Below are 16668 nucleotides of genomic sequence, written 5' to 3'. Positions count from 1 at the left end.
AATTTAATAATGTCCTTGTCCCTGACCAGATTATTTTGAGGCTCTGTTTACATGACACACAATCACATGGTTGGTTGAACGTGTGTGTGTGTGCCCGTTGTGACTTGTGAGTACAGTATGTGTGCTGCATTGTCATCCCCCCAGTGTATTATGAGGTCATTAATTATCACATGCTGCTGAAGCAGCTGAATAGACTGCTATCGCGTGCTCTGTTGGTCACACAGTTGGTCTTTCACCATTCACAGCACACTCTTCCCTCACTCTTTCTATCTTCCTCCCCTCTTTCTCTTTCTATATTTCTCTCTCCGTTCTCTCTCTCTAGGCTCCACGAGGTTCTGATGGACCTTCAGCAGCAGCAGCTGCAGCAGCTCTCTGATTGGCTGACAAAGACGGAGGAGCGAATCAGAAAGATGGAGATAGAGCCAATGGCGGGAGACGTGGAGGGGTACAAGGCCCAGATAGAGCAGCACAAAGTAAGGGAACATTTGATTGACTGGCACAAAGTAAACAAATGTTTTGATTGGGCATCACAAAGTAAAAATATAACTAGACAATCTGATAGGACAGCTGTGTTCACAGTACTCCCAATATGGCAGTTTTTAGCAATATCACCTTTAAATATGTGGCCACCATAAATGGACCCCCATAAAGCTTGATGGTGCCTGTGCTATGATTGCCCTGTACTGGGCTGTTAATGGTTTGTGTTGGTCCAGGGGTTGCAGAATGACCTGGAGGCAGAGCAGGTGAAGGTCAACTCTCTGACACACATGGTGGTGGTGGTAGATGAGAACAGTGGAGAGAGCGCCACTGCTGCACTGGAGGACCAACTGCAGGTAAGAGTAAAGCTTAAATTAAGTCCTGTTAATTGTTGATTTCAATTGATTGTATAATGGCTAAATCTCTCTTTCTCTCTGTCTCACCCTCGTTTCCTCCTCTCAGTCTCTGGGAGAGCGCTGGGCGGCAGTGTGTCGGTGGACAGAGGAGAGGTGGCACAAGTTACAGGACATCCTCCTGGTGTGGCAGCAGCTGCTGGAGGACCAGGTGAACACAAACACACACACCCACATTTTTATTTTGACTTGAATGCTACTAAACTGAGAAAAGTCCATTCATTGAGAATGAGCTCCAATCAGTTCTGATTGGAAGTTCCTTTACTGTAGTTGGAGTACTGGAGAAAGCCTTGTATACACAGACATAGGATCTCAGTCTAGCGAGACATGAGTTTGACTGTTTGTTATGAGGTTCAGGTAATTCAATAATCTCAGGTAAATGTGTTCCCTAATTCAATTCCCAGATCTAAAATGAGCTCACACATCAACTAGTCCCATAGCTCCAGAACTCATCCCTTTGTTTGTGTTATGTCAGAAAGTTAACCTATTCACTCGTTCCTCTTTCAGAGTTTGTTCCAAGCGTGGCTGACAGAGAAAGAGGTGGCCTTAGGTGAGGTTCAGACCAACGCCTTCAAGGACCCGGGAGAGATGAATGCTAATGTCCGCAGATTAGCGGTAAGTGGTGTGCCACAAGATGCTACGACGTGCTAATTGCTAGGCTACGTTCATTAATGACGTTAGCATTTACCTGCGAAATCAAATTGCCGTATCCTTTCTAAGAGCTCTGTGATATAAAGAGTGGGGTCGTTTTTGCGGAAGTGCAGGCGGATGAGGAAATGAATATTTGACATGGATTAGCTACTATTTCATATTTGGCTTCATGTGTTATTACCAATTATATTATCAGGAATGTCAAAGGTAATATAAGGCAATCAAAAAGTTCAGCCTGAGATGTAGAGCTTTGGGAAATGTTTTCTTATCATTTATAATACATTTATAATGTGAATCTCTATGGTTGCTGAAGGCTACAGTATAGTCTAGACACAGAAATGACAGCTGGAAACTATTAGCAACACCCAACATCTTTTCTATTCTGTTTATTATTACTTTGCGAACCACATGCTAACTGCAGATGCATTTGAGGTCGGCTAGGAACCTTTGACCCCTGTGACTTGCCGTACCCTAGCTCCTGAAGGAGGACATGGAGAAGAAGCGGCGGACGCTTGACCAGCTGAGGGATGCGGGACAGGATGTGAGGTCACTGCTGAGAAGCGCCGAGGCGGGGGCGAGGATCGAGGGAGACACAGAGGAGCTGACCCAGAGATGGGATAACCTGGTCCAGAGACTAGAGGACTGCTCCTACCAGGTGTGTGTTTGTGTGTGTGTGTCAGTCCCAATATCATAACACCTCAACAGACCTGAGCTCGTGGAGACACAGACACAAACCTGTGTGTGTAGGCAGCTCCATTCCTGTCCTCATATCACTTAATTACCTAATTACCATGGAGACCAAATGCCACAATTCTTTAATGGCATGAAAAACATTCAGCTGACACATTCAACCATTTCCATCACTATTCACATGGCCCTAACACATCTGGACAAGAGGCACACCTATGTGAGAATGCTGTTTATTGACTACAGTTCAGCATTCAACACTATTGTTCCCTCCAAGCTCAACACCAAGCTCAGAACCCTGGGTCTGGATACCACTCTCTGCAACTGGATCCTGGACCCTGACGGGCAGACCACAGGCTGCAAGGATTGGCAACAACACAATCCAAAATTAAATCTAGAATCGGCTTCCTATTTCGCAACAAAGCCTCCTTCACTCACGCCGCCAAACATACTCTCGTAAAACTGACTATCCTACCGATCCTCAACTTCGGCGATGTCATTTACAAAATAGCTTCCAATACTCTACTCAGCAAACTGGATGCAATCTATCACAGTGCCATCCGTTTTGTCACCAAAGCCCCTTATACTACCCACCACTGCGACCTGTACGCTCTAGTCGGCTGGCCCTCGCTACATATTCGTCGCCAGACCCACTGGCTCCAGGTCATCTATAAGTCTATGCTAGGTAAAGCTCCGCCTTATCTCAGCTCACTGGTCACGATAACAGCACCCACCCGTAGCACACACTCCAGCAGGTATATCTCACTGGTCGTCCCCAAAGCCAACACCTCTTTGGCCGCCTTTCTTTACAGTTCTTTGCTGCCAATGACTGGAACGAATTGCAAAATTGCTGAAGCTGGAGACTTATATTTCCCTCACTAACTTTAAACATCAGCTATCTGAGCAGCTAACCGATCGCTGCAGCTGTACATAGTCCATCTGTAAATAGCCCACCCAATCTACCTACCTCATCTCCATATTGTTTTTATTACTTTTCTGCTCTTTTGCACACCAGTATCTCTACTTGCACATCATCATCTGCTCATCTATCACTCCGGTGTTAATTTGCTAAATTGTAATTACTTGCTACTATGGCCTATTTATTGCCTTACCTCCTCACGCCATTTGCACACACTGTATATAGACTTTCTTTTTTTTATATTGTGTTATTAACTGTACGCGTGTTTATTCCATGTGTAACTCTGTGTTGTTGTTTGTGTCGCACTGCTTTGCTTTATCTTGACCAGGTCGCAGTTGTAAATGAGAACTTGTTCTCAACTAGCCTACCTGGTTAAATAAAGGTGAAATAAAAAAATAATAAATAAAAAACACCTCCTTCACACTGACTCTTAACACAGGGGCCCCTCAGGGGTGTGTCCTCAGCCCTTTGCTGTACTCCCTGTTCTCGCTGTTTGCATGACACAAACTCCATCATCAAGTTTGCTTATAGGGACGAGGTAAGTGAACTGGCATTGTGGTGCCAGGACAACAACCTCTCCCTTAATGTCAGCAAAACTAAGGAGTTGATTGTTGACTTCAGGAAGCAGAGGAAGGAACACAGACCCGATCCACATCAATGGGACTGCAGTAGAGAGAGTCAGCAGTTTTAAGTTCATTGGCGTCCACATCACCGAGGACTTGACATGGACCAAAAACACTACAACTCTTGTCAAGAGGGAGTAATAGCGTCTCCAATTCATAAGGTGGATGAAGAAATTCGGCATGCCACCCCGAGTGACTCAAAATACTACCGCTGCACCATCGAGAGCGTCCTGACCGGTTGCATCACGGCCTGGTACGGGAATTGCTCAGTGCACGACTTCAAGGCCCTCCAGCGTGTGGTGAAGACGTCCCAGTACATCACTGGGGCCGTGTTCCCACCCATCCAGGACCTACTTGAAACGGTGCCTGAGGAAGTCCAGCAGCATAATCAAGGAACCCACACACCCCAGCCAAGGAACTGTTCACTCCCTTAGCGTCAGGCAGATGGTATCGGAGTGTGAGGCCTGATACCAGCAGGCTCAGAGACAGTTTCTATCTACAAGCCATCAGACTGGTGAACATTTGAACTGACCGTACTTCTCTGTGACGTTATTGCATAGCCTCCAGAGGCTTGCGGAGGCCCAATCGAGCTCCGTACCACATCGCCGTGCGCCTCCCAAATGATGTAACAATCCGGATTGACATGATTGGTTGACCTCCTTGACAACTTCCTTCACAACTGCCCTGCGAAGCACAAGAAGTAGGAATGCCCTGAATTCCGCAGAGGCCATATCTAATAAATGCTGTATGGCCACTGCAGATGTCGGATTGACATGCAGAGCCTTTTACACTTATGCTAAAACGTTTATTCTATTCTACTGAATCATTTACTTTATTTTCATATTCTTATCTTTTATCATTTCTTGTTGTTGCATTGTTGAGAAGAAACCTGCAAGTAAGCAATTTCGTTGGATAGTGTATACCATGTGTATCTTGTACGTATGACTAATAAAACTTGCAACTTGAAACAGAGTCAGCAGGTCGCACAGTTTCTCACTGGTCTGTCCAAAGAGCCATTAGTGGATGGAAACCTACAAATAAGAGAAGAACAGGATTAAAAAGCAGTCAAGCCAATGCACTGTCTTGTGCAGAGGATGTAAATGACTATATACCTGTATACCAGGCTATGACGGCATTCCCAGCCGCGTCCTCAGAGCATGCGCAGACCAGCTGGCTGGTGTGTTTACGGACATATTCAATCAATCCTTATCCCAGTCTGCTGTTCCCACATGCTTCAAGAGGGCCACCATTGTTCCTGTTCCCAAGAAAGCTAAGGTAACTGAGCTAAACGACTACCGCCCCGTAGCACTCACTTCCGTCATCATGAAGTGCTTTGAGAGACTAGTCAAGGACCATATCACCTCCACCCTACCGGACACCCTAGACCCACTCCAATTTGCTTACCGACCCAATAGGTCCACAGACGACGCAATCGCAACCACACTGCACACTGCCCTAACCCATCTGGACAAGAGGAATACCCATGTGAGAATGCTGTTCATCGATTACAGCTCAGCATTTAACACCATAGTACCCTCCAAACTCGTCATCAAGCTCGAGACCCTGGGTCTCGACCCCGCCCTGTGCAACTGGGTCCTGGACTTCCTGACGGGCCGCCCCCAGGTGGTGAGGGTAGGTAACAACATCTCCACCCCGCTGATCCTCAACACTGGGGCCCCACAAGGGTGCGTTCTGAGCCCTCTCCTGTACTCCCTGTTCACCCACGACTGCGTGGCCATGCACGCCTCCAACTCAATCATCAAGTTTGCGGATGACACTACAGTGGTAGGCTTGATTACCAACAACGACGAGACGGCCTACAGGGAGGAGGTGAGGGCCCTCGGAGTGTGGTGTCAGGAAAATAACCTCACACTCAACGTCAACAAAACAAAGGAGATGATTGTGGACTTCAGGAAACAGCAGAGGGAGCACCCCCCTATCCACATCGACGGGTCAGTAGTGGAGAAGGTGGAAAGTTTTAAGTTCCTCGGTGTACACATCACGGACAAACTGAATTGGTCCACCCACACAGACAGCGTTGTGAAGAAGGCGCAGCAGCGCCTCTTCAACCTCAGGAGGCTGAAGAAATTTGGCTTGTCACATAAAGCACTCACAAACTTCTACAGATGCACAATCGAGAGCATCCTGTCGGGCTGTATCACCGCCTGGTACGGCAACTGCTCCGCCCACAACCGTAAGGCTCTCCAGAGGGTAGTGAGGTCTGCAGAACGCATCACCAGGGGCAAACTACCTGCCCTCCAGGACACCTACACCACCCGATGTCACAGGAAGGCCATAAAGATCATCAAGGACAACAACCACCCAAGCCACTGCCTGTTCACCCCGCTATCATCCAGAAGGCGAGGTCAGTACAGGTGCATCAAAGCAGGGACCGAGAGACTGAAAAACAGCTTCTATCTCAAGGCCATCAGACTGTTAAACAGCCACCACTAACATTTAGCGGCCGCTGCCAACATACTGACTCAACTCCAGCCACTTTAAAAATGGGAATTGATGGAAATTATGTAAAAATGTACCACTAGCCACTTTAAACAATGCCACTTAATATAAAGTTTACATACCCTACATTACCCATCTCATATGTATATACTGTACTCTATATCATCTACTGCATCTTGCCATCTTTATGTAATACATGTACCACTAGCCACTTTAAACTATGCCACTTTATGTTTACATACCCTACAGTACTCATCTCATATGTATATACCGTACTCTATACCATCTACTGCATCTGCCATGCCGTTCTGTACCACCACTCATTCATATATCTTTATGTACATATTCTTTATCCCTTTACACTTGTGTGTGTGTGTAAGGTAGTAGTTGTGGAATTGTTAGGTTAGATTACTTGTTGGTTATTACTGCATTGTCGGAACTAGAAGCACAAGCATTTCGCTACACTCGCATTAACATCTGCTAACCATGTGTATGTGACTAATAAAATTTGATTTGATTTGATTTGATTTGGGGGTGTCGGACTGCCCATAGGCATTTACTAGTCACAATACCACAGTGGCCATTTTGATCCAGTTCATTTGTCCTGTTGGGTTCTCTGTTCAGCCTGGTTGCAATCAGTCGCTCACACGCATGTTCTGAACCATTGCCAAGGTGACGGAGGCCGTGACAAAGGCCGCTGGGATGGCTCAGATTGCGGAAGGCTTCGCAATGGAGACGGTCGTGATGGAAACGGTCGCTGTGGCGGCAGCACGGCCTGAGAAGGGGCTTGACGACCAGGAGCTGGCCCCGCCCACTCCTCCCAAGAGACGATTGGTGGAGACGGATGAGTCGGTACTCAGGGGAGGGTAAGGACTGGAACACACACACACTCACACACTCACATACAGACAACTACATCAGTACAGAACCAAACTCTCTCTGCTCCATCAGGTTGGAGAGTGACTTATCTGACCTCCTGAGATGGCTGAACACATGGAAAGTTTCAGCTCAGACCGTGGCCTCTACTGACCCTGAAAACCCCGACCTTCAGGAAAAACTACAGGTAGGTCCATAAAAAAATACAGCTTCCATGATCCATTTACAGATAACATTAGGTGCTCTCAATTTGGCATTGGCAAAAGGTTGTACTTTAGGATGAATGGAAAACTTTTCGATGAGTTGATTTCATGTCTGTCATCCAATCACTGTAGGCTTTGGAGGCACAGCTGTTGTCGAAGGAGGCTCAGGTTGGTCAGGTGACTCAAGGAGGGCGGCGCCTGATGGAACCGCTGGAGAAAGGTATGGAATCCCCAGAAAAGCAAAATAAAAAGTACCTTTATTTATTATGTTTGTATTTTGTGTTTAACATTTGTAACATTGTAGCAATGTCCTTACGTTTTTACTAGAGTTACACATTATTTTATGAATAATTTCTGTTGATGTGATTGGATATTGGTTCACTCTACTTGACCTTCACCTTAATTTCATGAAGTGCAAATCTCCTAGGTGAGGTTTGTTTTAAAAGCTATGTACACATAGATTGAAGTACAATACCAACATAGCTACTGTAGTAGATCAGAGCTGTGTACTGGAAAACCTTGGTAGAGCATGGGTGGAATAGGCATTGTGGTGCTCATGTGAATTTCCTTTCTTTTTCGGCTTCAGACCAGTGCCTATTCTCACTTAAAACAGTTTTTAGTGTATTTATTGGCTCTTCCAGAAATATCCTGTTCCAGAAATATCCTGTTGGTCTCGTAAGATACTTTCCCCACAGCTGTTGTATATTTGGGGGTATTTTTAAACCTGATTTTTATTGGTTGCCAGTAAGCATGACTTGTGTGTTTGCAGGTATTGTCATAAAAACCTGCAGCAAGACTTGAGGCTCCTGGCTTCATTTACAGTGCAGTGAAACGCTCAGGCACTCCTGCTTTATTTGTTTACAGCATGATAACAGTAAGGAAAGATGGAGAAGTAGTGGTGTTATAGTGTTGGTGTGTTTTTTTTTAACCTTTCCACCTCTCTCTCCCTTCTCTCCTTTTCTCAATCTCCCCTACATTTTTATTTGCCACATTCTCCTTGCGTCTATCTCACCCTTCTCCCACTCCCTCATTTCTATTTCTCTCTCTCCTTCACTCCTATCCTTCCCTACCCCCTCCCTCTCTGTAGAGGGAGTGAGTGTGGACTCTATCAGGTGTGATATAGATGTGGTGGAGGCTGAATGGGAGGTGTGTGTGAGTGAGCTGAAGGCTCTGTGTGACTGGGTCCAGGCCCAGACCCGGGTCAGAAGCCTCTGCTCTGAGTTGGCTGCTGTGGACAAGGTTCTGGGAGAACAGGACCAGTGGCTGAGTGGAACAGACAGTACCAGATCTGATGAGGCTGCCCTTAGAACCCTCAGGACAGAGTGCCAGGTTAGAACCCAACCCGTAGAACCATCACCCTCACCCTGACCTCTGGTTTGATTATCGCCATGGAGACGACCCCCACTGAAACTGTTAAACATCACAAATCATATCAATATATCAACAGATGTGTCGTGAAGTCTGTTTACCCTTTTGTCTTATCTGTTTGTATGTCTGTCTCCAGTCGCGGTTGGCCCAGCTGACTGCCTTGAGCCCACGATTGGACCAGCTCTCTGCAGAGGTGGAGTCAATAGATGTCCCGCCCACTCTCACAGCCAACATGGCCACTGTCTCTGCCCACCAGGCCTCCACACTGCAGCAGCTACAGACCAGGGAGCAGGAGATCAATGCAGGTATGGGACCACAACACTGCTTTAACATTTGCTAGAAATCAATGCAGGGACTTGACCCATGCTCTGACTACACTGTATAAACACTTTAGAAATGCTTGGTCGCCATTGGGTCAAAGCTTTATCAATGCCCTATGAATGGACTTGTGCTCTTTCAGCACTTCATCAGTGGTGGCGGTCCTAAACCTTCCATAGTTTTTACTGAGGCTACAGGATTGATGCCAGATCAATGAACTCTACTGGCTCTTACTGCTGGAGCTGTGATATGACATCAGCTTTATATCCAGCCTTGGTTGGACAGAAGTAATCGATGATGCCCTTATATGACCACTGAATACGCAGGACCGTGTGTGTGTGTGTGTGTGTGTGTGTGTGTGTGTGTGTGTGTGTGTGTGTGTGTGTGTGTGTGTGTGTGTGTGTGTGTGTGTGTGTGTGTGTGTGTGTGTGTGTGTGTGTGTGTGTGTGTGTGTGTGTGTGTGTGTGTGTGTGGTCTCTGCCAAGCTCCCAAGGACCAGGTTTTGAGTTTTAGGAGTTCTGAAATCAATCAACATTTTTCTCCTGGAATTTATGAGTCCTGCTCGAAAAGAATGTAAAAGTATATTGGAGAGGCCTATTTGTCTTCTGACCCTAAAAGGAGTGTGTGTGTGCCACTGCCCTGAGGAAAACCATTTTGTTTCTGCTTCAGAGAGTCAGTCTTTCACTGGGCCTCTCTCTATCCCTTTTTCTCCCCTCCCTCTCTCTGTCTGCTGTATATAAACACAGGCAGATTATGCGAGAGAACTCATGCCTGTGAGAGCAGTGTGTGTTGTGTTAATTTTTGCCCAACAGGATTGAATTTAGCATATTCTGTTAAAGTATGTTGATGCAGTTTTCTGTTTTCATTGTGTTTACTGTGGCATGTTGAAGGTTCGGCGGGTATGAACTGGCTTGCATTAGTTGTGGAACCTCATTTAGGCTTGCCATGAGGCACACACAGCCCACATCTGGACCCCTGGGCAAATGTGCAGGACACACTCTCTCTCTGACATACAGTGAAATGGAAGGCGCACACACACACCCACCCACACACAGAGAGCTCAGTGAGTTCATAACAGCCACAAATTATAACAGCCGGTACCTATGGGAATTCCCAAAACAATACTCTGACCCCTTGTGGCAACTAGATACTATAACCCTTGACTTAACAGTGTCTCCTCTCCCCCTGTCTGTGTTCCAGCGCTGGCCAGCCTCCACTATGTTGATGACCAGAGGGCCCAGATGATACAGGTGGTTCAGGGTGACCAGATTCCTGTGGTCAGTGAGGATGATGTGTCTGGGAACACTGTGGAGTCTGGGACTGACCTCATAGATGGTCTGGAGGCTAGACTGGGCACACTGCGGGAAGACATCATGGATGTGCCTACAGTGGAGGGGGCAGTGGAGCGGGCACAGGTGAGCGGCATCAGGGCTTTTATTCATCTTTCTCTGTACTGTGTTCCAGTTGTCCGTGTGTTATCGTGTAGCAGTGTATTTGTGGATTATCTGTTAATGGCTGAGTCCAGACCTAGTAGCTGTCTGTCTGCTCTGGTTCCAACATACAATTCTCACACCTATACGTCCCTCTTTAATCTTTCAACCGCAACAGAGGAGAAAGAGGGATGTGTGTGTATGTTTGTGCCTGCAAGGGTGTGTTTGTGTGTGTGTGCGTCTGTGTGCGTGTGTGTGTGTGTGTGCGTGTGTGTGTCTGTGTGTGTGTGATTGAGAGAGAGTCTGTAGGAATGTGGGTCGGCTGTAGGCCTCGTTATCGTGGTAGATAAAGCATGGTGCCAGGGCAGGCTGGGAACTTTCTGGGCACCCTGCCTGCTGCCTGTGGCTCAGAGCTCCAACCCTCAGACAGCAACCAGTCTACCATGCATGTTCCCACTGCTGCAGGCTGTAGCTGCTGCCTCAAACGCTGCTCCTGCCCCTGAGGTTTAAACACACCCTGCAGACTGACTGTCTCAGATCAGCTTACTCACCTCTACCCCTAGGCTACCTACCACACCTGACAATTGTCCTATAATTTGTCCCTCAGCTGCAGAATAATAATGGGTTATGGGTCATGTAGTTTTTTCTCTCTCTCGCCTTAGGCTCTGTGTATAGAGATAGAGCAGATGCAGCAGGCCTCGGACCCTGCAGAACTACAAAGATGGAGTCAGCTCTCCTCCAGGGCACGCGAGGAGCTGGGCACGCTGCAGTGCATCCTGGGTAGCCTGAAGGACAATCAGGTAGAAAACTGTCCCATAGAATATCCTGCCTCTAGTCTGCTTAAACATCAATGGAACTTTTATAGGACCCAAGCAATGACAAAATAAGGTAGTGATTGTTGTCAATAACGTTCACGATGATGTTGTTTCCAGGTGCGTGTGGTGGAGTTGGAGCGCTGGCTGGATGGCGTACAGGAACTGATGTCACGGGATGCCAAGGGCCAGGGAGACGCAGAGAGACTACAGGAAGAGCTCAACCAGTGCAAGGTCATAGGTCCCACCATTCAAAAACAAACAAAACTTTATTGAACTGTTAGACCTAAAGTACTGCAATGTTATAACCCATGCCCCTCTCTCCCCCATCTCCTTCTTAGGAGTATGTGAGTGAGATGGAGTCAGTGGAGAGTTTAGTGAAGCAGATAGGAGAGAACGTATTGGCGGTGCAGGGGGCTGCAGTACCAGAGTTGGCCCACTGGGGGCAGGCTAAACTGGAGGAGTGCCAGGGGAGGTGGGAGACACTGAGCAAACAGGTGAGGAGAAAGAGGACAGTTCAAACAACACTGGATACAATAAAGCCTGCAAAAAAATGTTGGTTAAAAAAAATTATATAAATAAAAAAGTATACAAGTTTCATTTCACCACCCAAAAATTGACAGCTGTACCATACCGGTTGCAAAATAGTTGGGAGGAGATTTTCGATGTACCGATTTCATATGCACATGGTTTATGAACTGATACACAAAACGACGCTGGGTTCAACCAATACAATGTTATACAGTGCATTCGGACAGTATTCAAAACCCTTGACTTTTTCCACATTTTGTTACGTTACAGCCTTATTCTACAATGTATTAAATATATTTTTTTCTTCATCAACCTACCCACAATAACAATGTCAAAACAGTTTTTTTTTATTTCTTTTGTCATTTTGGTGTATTGATGAGAAAACCCTCCCAATTTGATACATTTTAGAATAAAGCTGTAACGTAACAAAATGTGGAAAAAGTCAAGGGGTTTGAATACTTTCCGAATGCACTGTAAATATACAACCATCCCAGCCCTGCAGATTTTGCTGCAAAGAGACAGTATCATTAGATCACTTGTTTTGGTACTCCCCATATGTAGCTTGTTTTTGGTCGCAGGTTCAGGAATGGCTAACAAATTGCAATATTTACTTGGAGCTAACTTTGCAAATAGCACTGCTGTGGGATTTGAAAAAACAGACAATTGATCAATAATATAATAATACTCTTAAAAAATGTTTATCTTTAAAAATGGTTTATCTTTAATTTACGATCTGTAGAAACTATGAGAATTGAAAGGTTCAGAACTTTTGTGAAACATCACAGCACAGTGGAAAAATATATGACAGCTAGAAATCAAAACTGGATGGTCTTCAGAGATAGATGGGAGGGGCTGAGGGTAGCTGAAGGCTGGGACTAAAAACAAACAAAAGATAACTAATGTAAAATATACTGTCTGTAAAATGTATAGACTGTATAAACTGAAAGTAGAAGCTTAAGTATTGTTTTCCGTTAGTTTACTCCAATTAGGGGAGGGGTGGTAGGGTTAGGGGAAAATATATTTTAAAAAATATATATATAAAATAATACATATTTACAAAAAAATATATGGGGATTGGAAATTATGCAGATAATTACATTGATAGAAGCCACAATCTGCAATATTAAAGCTGATCTTCCCCCGAAAATAAATGAAGCCTGCATACTGTACTGCTCATACACTTTTCTGTGTATTTAATGTCAGCGTCTTATTTAAAACCTGTCATGTTATTAAGACACTCTGTGTACTTGCTACCCTGTGTAACCTGACAGTGGTCCGTGTTATCTCTCTGTTGTCTCTGGGTAGCTGCTGAGCCACCAGGAGCGTGTAAGTGAGAGCCAGGAGAGGCAGGTGAACCTAAGGAAAGACTTGGCAGAGATGCAGGAATGGATGGCCCAGGTGGACGAGGAGTTCCTCATGAGAGACTTTGAGTACAAGAGTCCTGAGGAGCTGGAGGGGGCACTGGAAGAGATGAAGGTGGGGAACAGAGGACAGAACTTTGACATTTAAAAAAAATACTGGACAACTAGGAACTCCTCATTCCTTCTAGAAAGAAAGTCCCACCAACTAAACCAAAAGAATCCCACTTTAATGCTATGTAGCCAGTTATGGCCCCTCTTATGTGAAAATACTATCCTGATAATCTGGCATGTCTCTTTCTTTCCCCTTTGCCTCATCTCTTCCCTTCTCTCCCCTCCCTACTTAGAGGGCTAAAGAGGATGTGCTACAGAAGGAGGTGAGAGTGAAGATATTGAAGGACAACATTAACATGTTGGTGGCTAAGGCTAAGATGACCCCTGGTGGCAGTGGCCAGGACCTGACAGAGGAGCTGGGGGGAGTCCTGGGGAACTATCAGAAACTATGTGACCGCTTCAAGAGCAAGTGTCACACCCTGGAGGTAAAGAGTTTGATAAGACTAGTCCAAACAACTTATGAGGCACTGGTTCTTTGTTGTATTTGTGTTTATATCATACAGTAATGTGGTTGTAGGTATATATGTCCGTGTCTCATATGGTCTTTCTGACCGCGTTCGTGTGGTCTCCTCTGTAGGAGGTGTGGTCGTGTTGGATGGAGCTGCTGCAGTACTTGGACCTGGAGCAGGGCTGGCTCAACACGTTGGAGGAGAAGCTTCAGGCTACAGAGAACCTACCTGAGAGCACTGAGGCTGTCAACAAGGCTTTGGAGGTAGATATCTCTATTTAAACCTATCCATTCTTCTTTCTTTCCTTTTTCATCTCTCATTCTCTCCCCTCCACTTTATCGTATGCTCTCTCCTTTAATCCCTCCATCCCCCATCCTTCCCACCACTCTGACTCACCCTCTTTATTCAATTGTCTCCCTTTCCCCCTTTCTTTCATGTTATTCACTTTTCTTTTCCTTTTGACCCTAGAAGGTATTGTTTTGTGTTCTGTCTGTTTCTCTTACTTTGATGTCACCAGTCTGTCCTCTTTGGGCAGACTCCAGCACTCTGTCTGCCTACCTCAGGTACTGTAAGAGTGACACCGACCTACACTGCATGACCAACCAAAAGTATGTGGACACCTGCTTGTCGAACATCTCATTCCAAAATCATGGGCATTAATATGGAGTTGGTCCTCCCCTTTGCTGCTATAACAGCGTTCTCTCTTCTGGGAAGGCTTTCCACAAGATGTTGGAACATTGCTGCGGGGACTTGCTTCCATTCAGCCACAAGAGCATTAGTGAGGTCGGGCACTGATGTTGGGCAATTAAGCCTGGCTCACAGTCGGTGTAACAATTCATCCCAAAGGTGTTCGATGGGGTTGAGGTCAGGGCTCTGTGCAGGCCAGTCAAGTTCTTCCACACCGATCTCAACAAACCATTTCTGTATGGACCAAGCTTTGTGCACGGGGGAGTTGTCATGCTGAAACAGAAAAGGGCCTTCCTTAAACTGTTGCCACAAATTTGGAAGCACAGAATTGTCTAGAATGTCATTGTATGCTGTAGCGTTAAGATTTCCCTTCACTGGAACTAAGGGGCCTAGCCCGAACCATGAAGCACAGCCCCAGACCATTATTCCTCCTCCACCAAACTTTACAGTTGGCACTATGCATTGGGGCAGGTAGCGTTCTCCTGGTATCCGCCAAATCCAGATTTGTCCATCGGACTGCCAGATGGTGAAGCTGGATTCATCACCCCAGAGAACGCGTTTCCACTGCTCCAGAGCCCAATGACAGTGAGCTTTACACCACTCCAGCCGACGCTTGGTATTGCACATGGTTATCTTAGGCTTGTGTGTGGCTGCTCAGCCATAGAAACCCATTTCATGATGCTCCCGACGAACAGTTATTGTGCTGACATTGCTTCCAGAGGCAGTTTGGAACTCGGTAGTGAGTGTTACAACCCAAAACAGACAATTTTTACATGCTACGCGCTTCAGCGGTCAGGTTCTGTGAGTTTGTGGGCCTACCACTTTGCGCCTGAGCCGTTGTTGCTCCTTGACGTCCACTTTACAATAACAGCACTTACAGTTGACCGGGGCAGCTCTAGCAGTGCAGAAATTTGACGAACTGACTTGGAAAGGTGGCATCCTATGATGGTGCCACGTTGAAAGTCACTGAGCTCTTCAGTAAGGCCATTCTACTGCCAATGTTTGACTATGGAGATTGCATAGCTGTGCGCTCCATTTTGTACACCTGTGAGCAACGGGTGTGGCTGAAATAGCTGAATCCACTAATTTGAAGGGGCGTCCACATACTCTTGTGTATATATAGTGTATATAAACACTGACACGTCGCCCTCTCTCTTTCCCTCTTTCCTCCCCTTCTCTCTCTCACCCTGTCACCTTTATTCTTTATCTCTCCCTCTCTTCTCCCCTCCTCTTTTTCTCTCTCTAGTCGTTGGAGTGTGTGTTGCGCCACCCAGGTGACAACAGGACACAGATCAGGGAGTTGGGTCAGACCCTGATAGATGGGGGCATCCTGGACGAACTTATCTCAGAGAGACTAGAGACCTTCAACTCCTGCTACGATCAGCTCAGCCACCAGGTGTGTGTGTGTGTGTGTGTGTGTGTGTGTGTGTGTGTGTGTGTGTGTGTGTGTGTGTGTGTGTGTGTGTGTGTGTGTGTGTGTGTGTGTGTGTGTGTGGGGATGAGAAAAACAACAGTCTTTATACATAGCCATCAAGTGGCTGTCTGTCTCTTTCTGCATCTTTGTTTGTGAGAAACTACATGCCTCGTCGATCCTCGACAACAACTTGTTTTCTATTTGTGAATTGTGTATATGGTAGTAGATAATAAATCAAATCTAATTGTATTCGTCACATGCTCCATTAACAACAGGCGTAGACTAACAGTGATATGCTTACTCGTATACAGTACCAGTCAAAAGTTTGAACACACCTACTACTCATTCAGGTAGCCTAGTGGTTAGAGCGTTGGGCCAGTAACTGAAAGGTTGCTAGATCGAATCCCCGAGCTCACAAGGTAAAAATCTGTCGTTCTGCCCCTGAACAAGGCAGTTAACCCACTGTTCCTAGACTGTCACTGTAAATAAGAATTTGTTCTTAACTGACTTGCTTAGTTAAATAAAGGTTAAATAATAAAAAATCCAGGGTTTTTCTTTATTTGTACTATTTTCTACATTGTAGCATAATAGTGAAGACAAAAAAACTGTTTAATAATACATATGGATTCATGTAGTAACCAAAAAAAGTGTTAAACAAATCAAAATACATTTTATATTTGAGATTCTTTAAAGTAGCCACCCTTTGCCTTGATGACAGCTTTGCACACTCTTGTCATTCTCTCAACCAGCTTCATGAGGTAGTCACCTGGAATGCATTTCAATTAACAGGTGTGCCTTGTTAACAGTTAACTTGTTGAATTTCTTGCCTTAATGCGTTTGAGCCAATCAGTTATGTTGTGACAAGGTAGCGGTGGTAT

General features: G+C 45.7%; 1 protein-coding gene across 4 annotated transcripts in view; it reads left to right on the top strand.

Annotated features, from left to right (window-relative positions):
• The window catches only part of utrn (utrophin), a 364756-nt gene that overhangs the window by 94434 nt on the left and 253654 nt on the right, over nucleotides 1-16668 (top strand). For all 4 annotated transcript variants that reach the window (XM_071413075.1, XM_071413077.1, XM_071413076.1 and 1 more), the window contains 18 exons: nucleotides 323-473; nucleotides 714-833; nucleotides 940-1041; nucleotides 1398-1505; nucleotides 2017-2196; nucleotides 6903-7096; nucleotides 7182-7293; nucleotides 7442-7529; nucleotides 8397-8638; nucleotides 8814-8982; nucleotides 10196-10410; nucleotides 11088-11225; nucleotides 11358-11471; nucleotides 11579-11734; nucleotides 13074-13244; nucleotides 13474-13665; nucleotides 13818-13952; nucleotides 15623-15772. In XM_071413075.1, the coding sequence (XP_071269176.1) occupies nucleotides 323-473; nucleotides 714-833; nucleotides 940-1041; nucleotides 1398-1505; nucleotides 2017-2196; nucleotides 6903-7096; nucleotides 7182-7293; nucleotides 7442-7529; nucleotides 8397-8638; nucleotides 8814-8982; nucleotides 10196-10410; nucleotides 11088-11225; nucleotides 11358-11471; nucleotides 11579-11734; nucleotides 13074-13244; nucleotides 13474-13665; nucleotides 13818-13952; nucleotides 15623-15772 (2737 nt within the window). The remainder of the gene's footprint in view (nucleotides 1-322; nucleotides 474-713; nucleotides 834-939; nucleotides 1042-1397; nucleotides 1506-2016; nucleotides 2197-6902; nucleotides 7097-7181; nucleotides 7294-7441; nucleotides 7530-8396; nucleotides 8639-8813; nucleotides 8983-10195; nucleotides 10411-11087; nucleotides 11226-11357; nucleotides 11472-11578; nucleotides 11735-13073; nucleotides 13245-13473; nucleotides 13666-13817; nucleotides 13953-15622; nucleotides 15773-16668) is intronic.

This window comes from Salvelinus alpinus, chromosome 8, assembly GCF_045679555.1.
Source record: "Salvelinus alpinus chromosome 8, SLU_Salpinus.1, whole genome shotgun sequence".
Lineage (NCBI taxonomy): Eukaryota > Metazoa > Chordata > Actinopteri > Salmoniformes > Salmonidae > Salvelinus > Salvelinus alpinus.
This window is presented reverse-complemented; position numbering and strand designations above follow the sequence as displayed.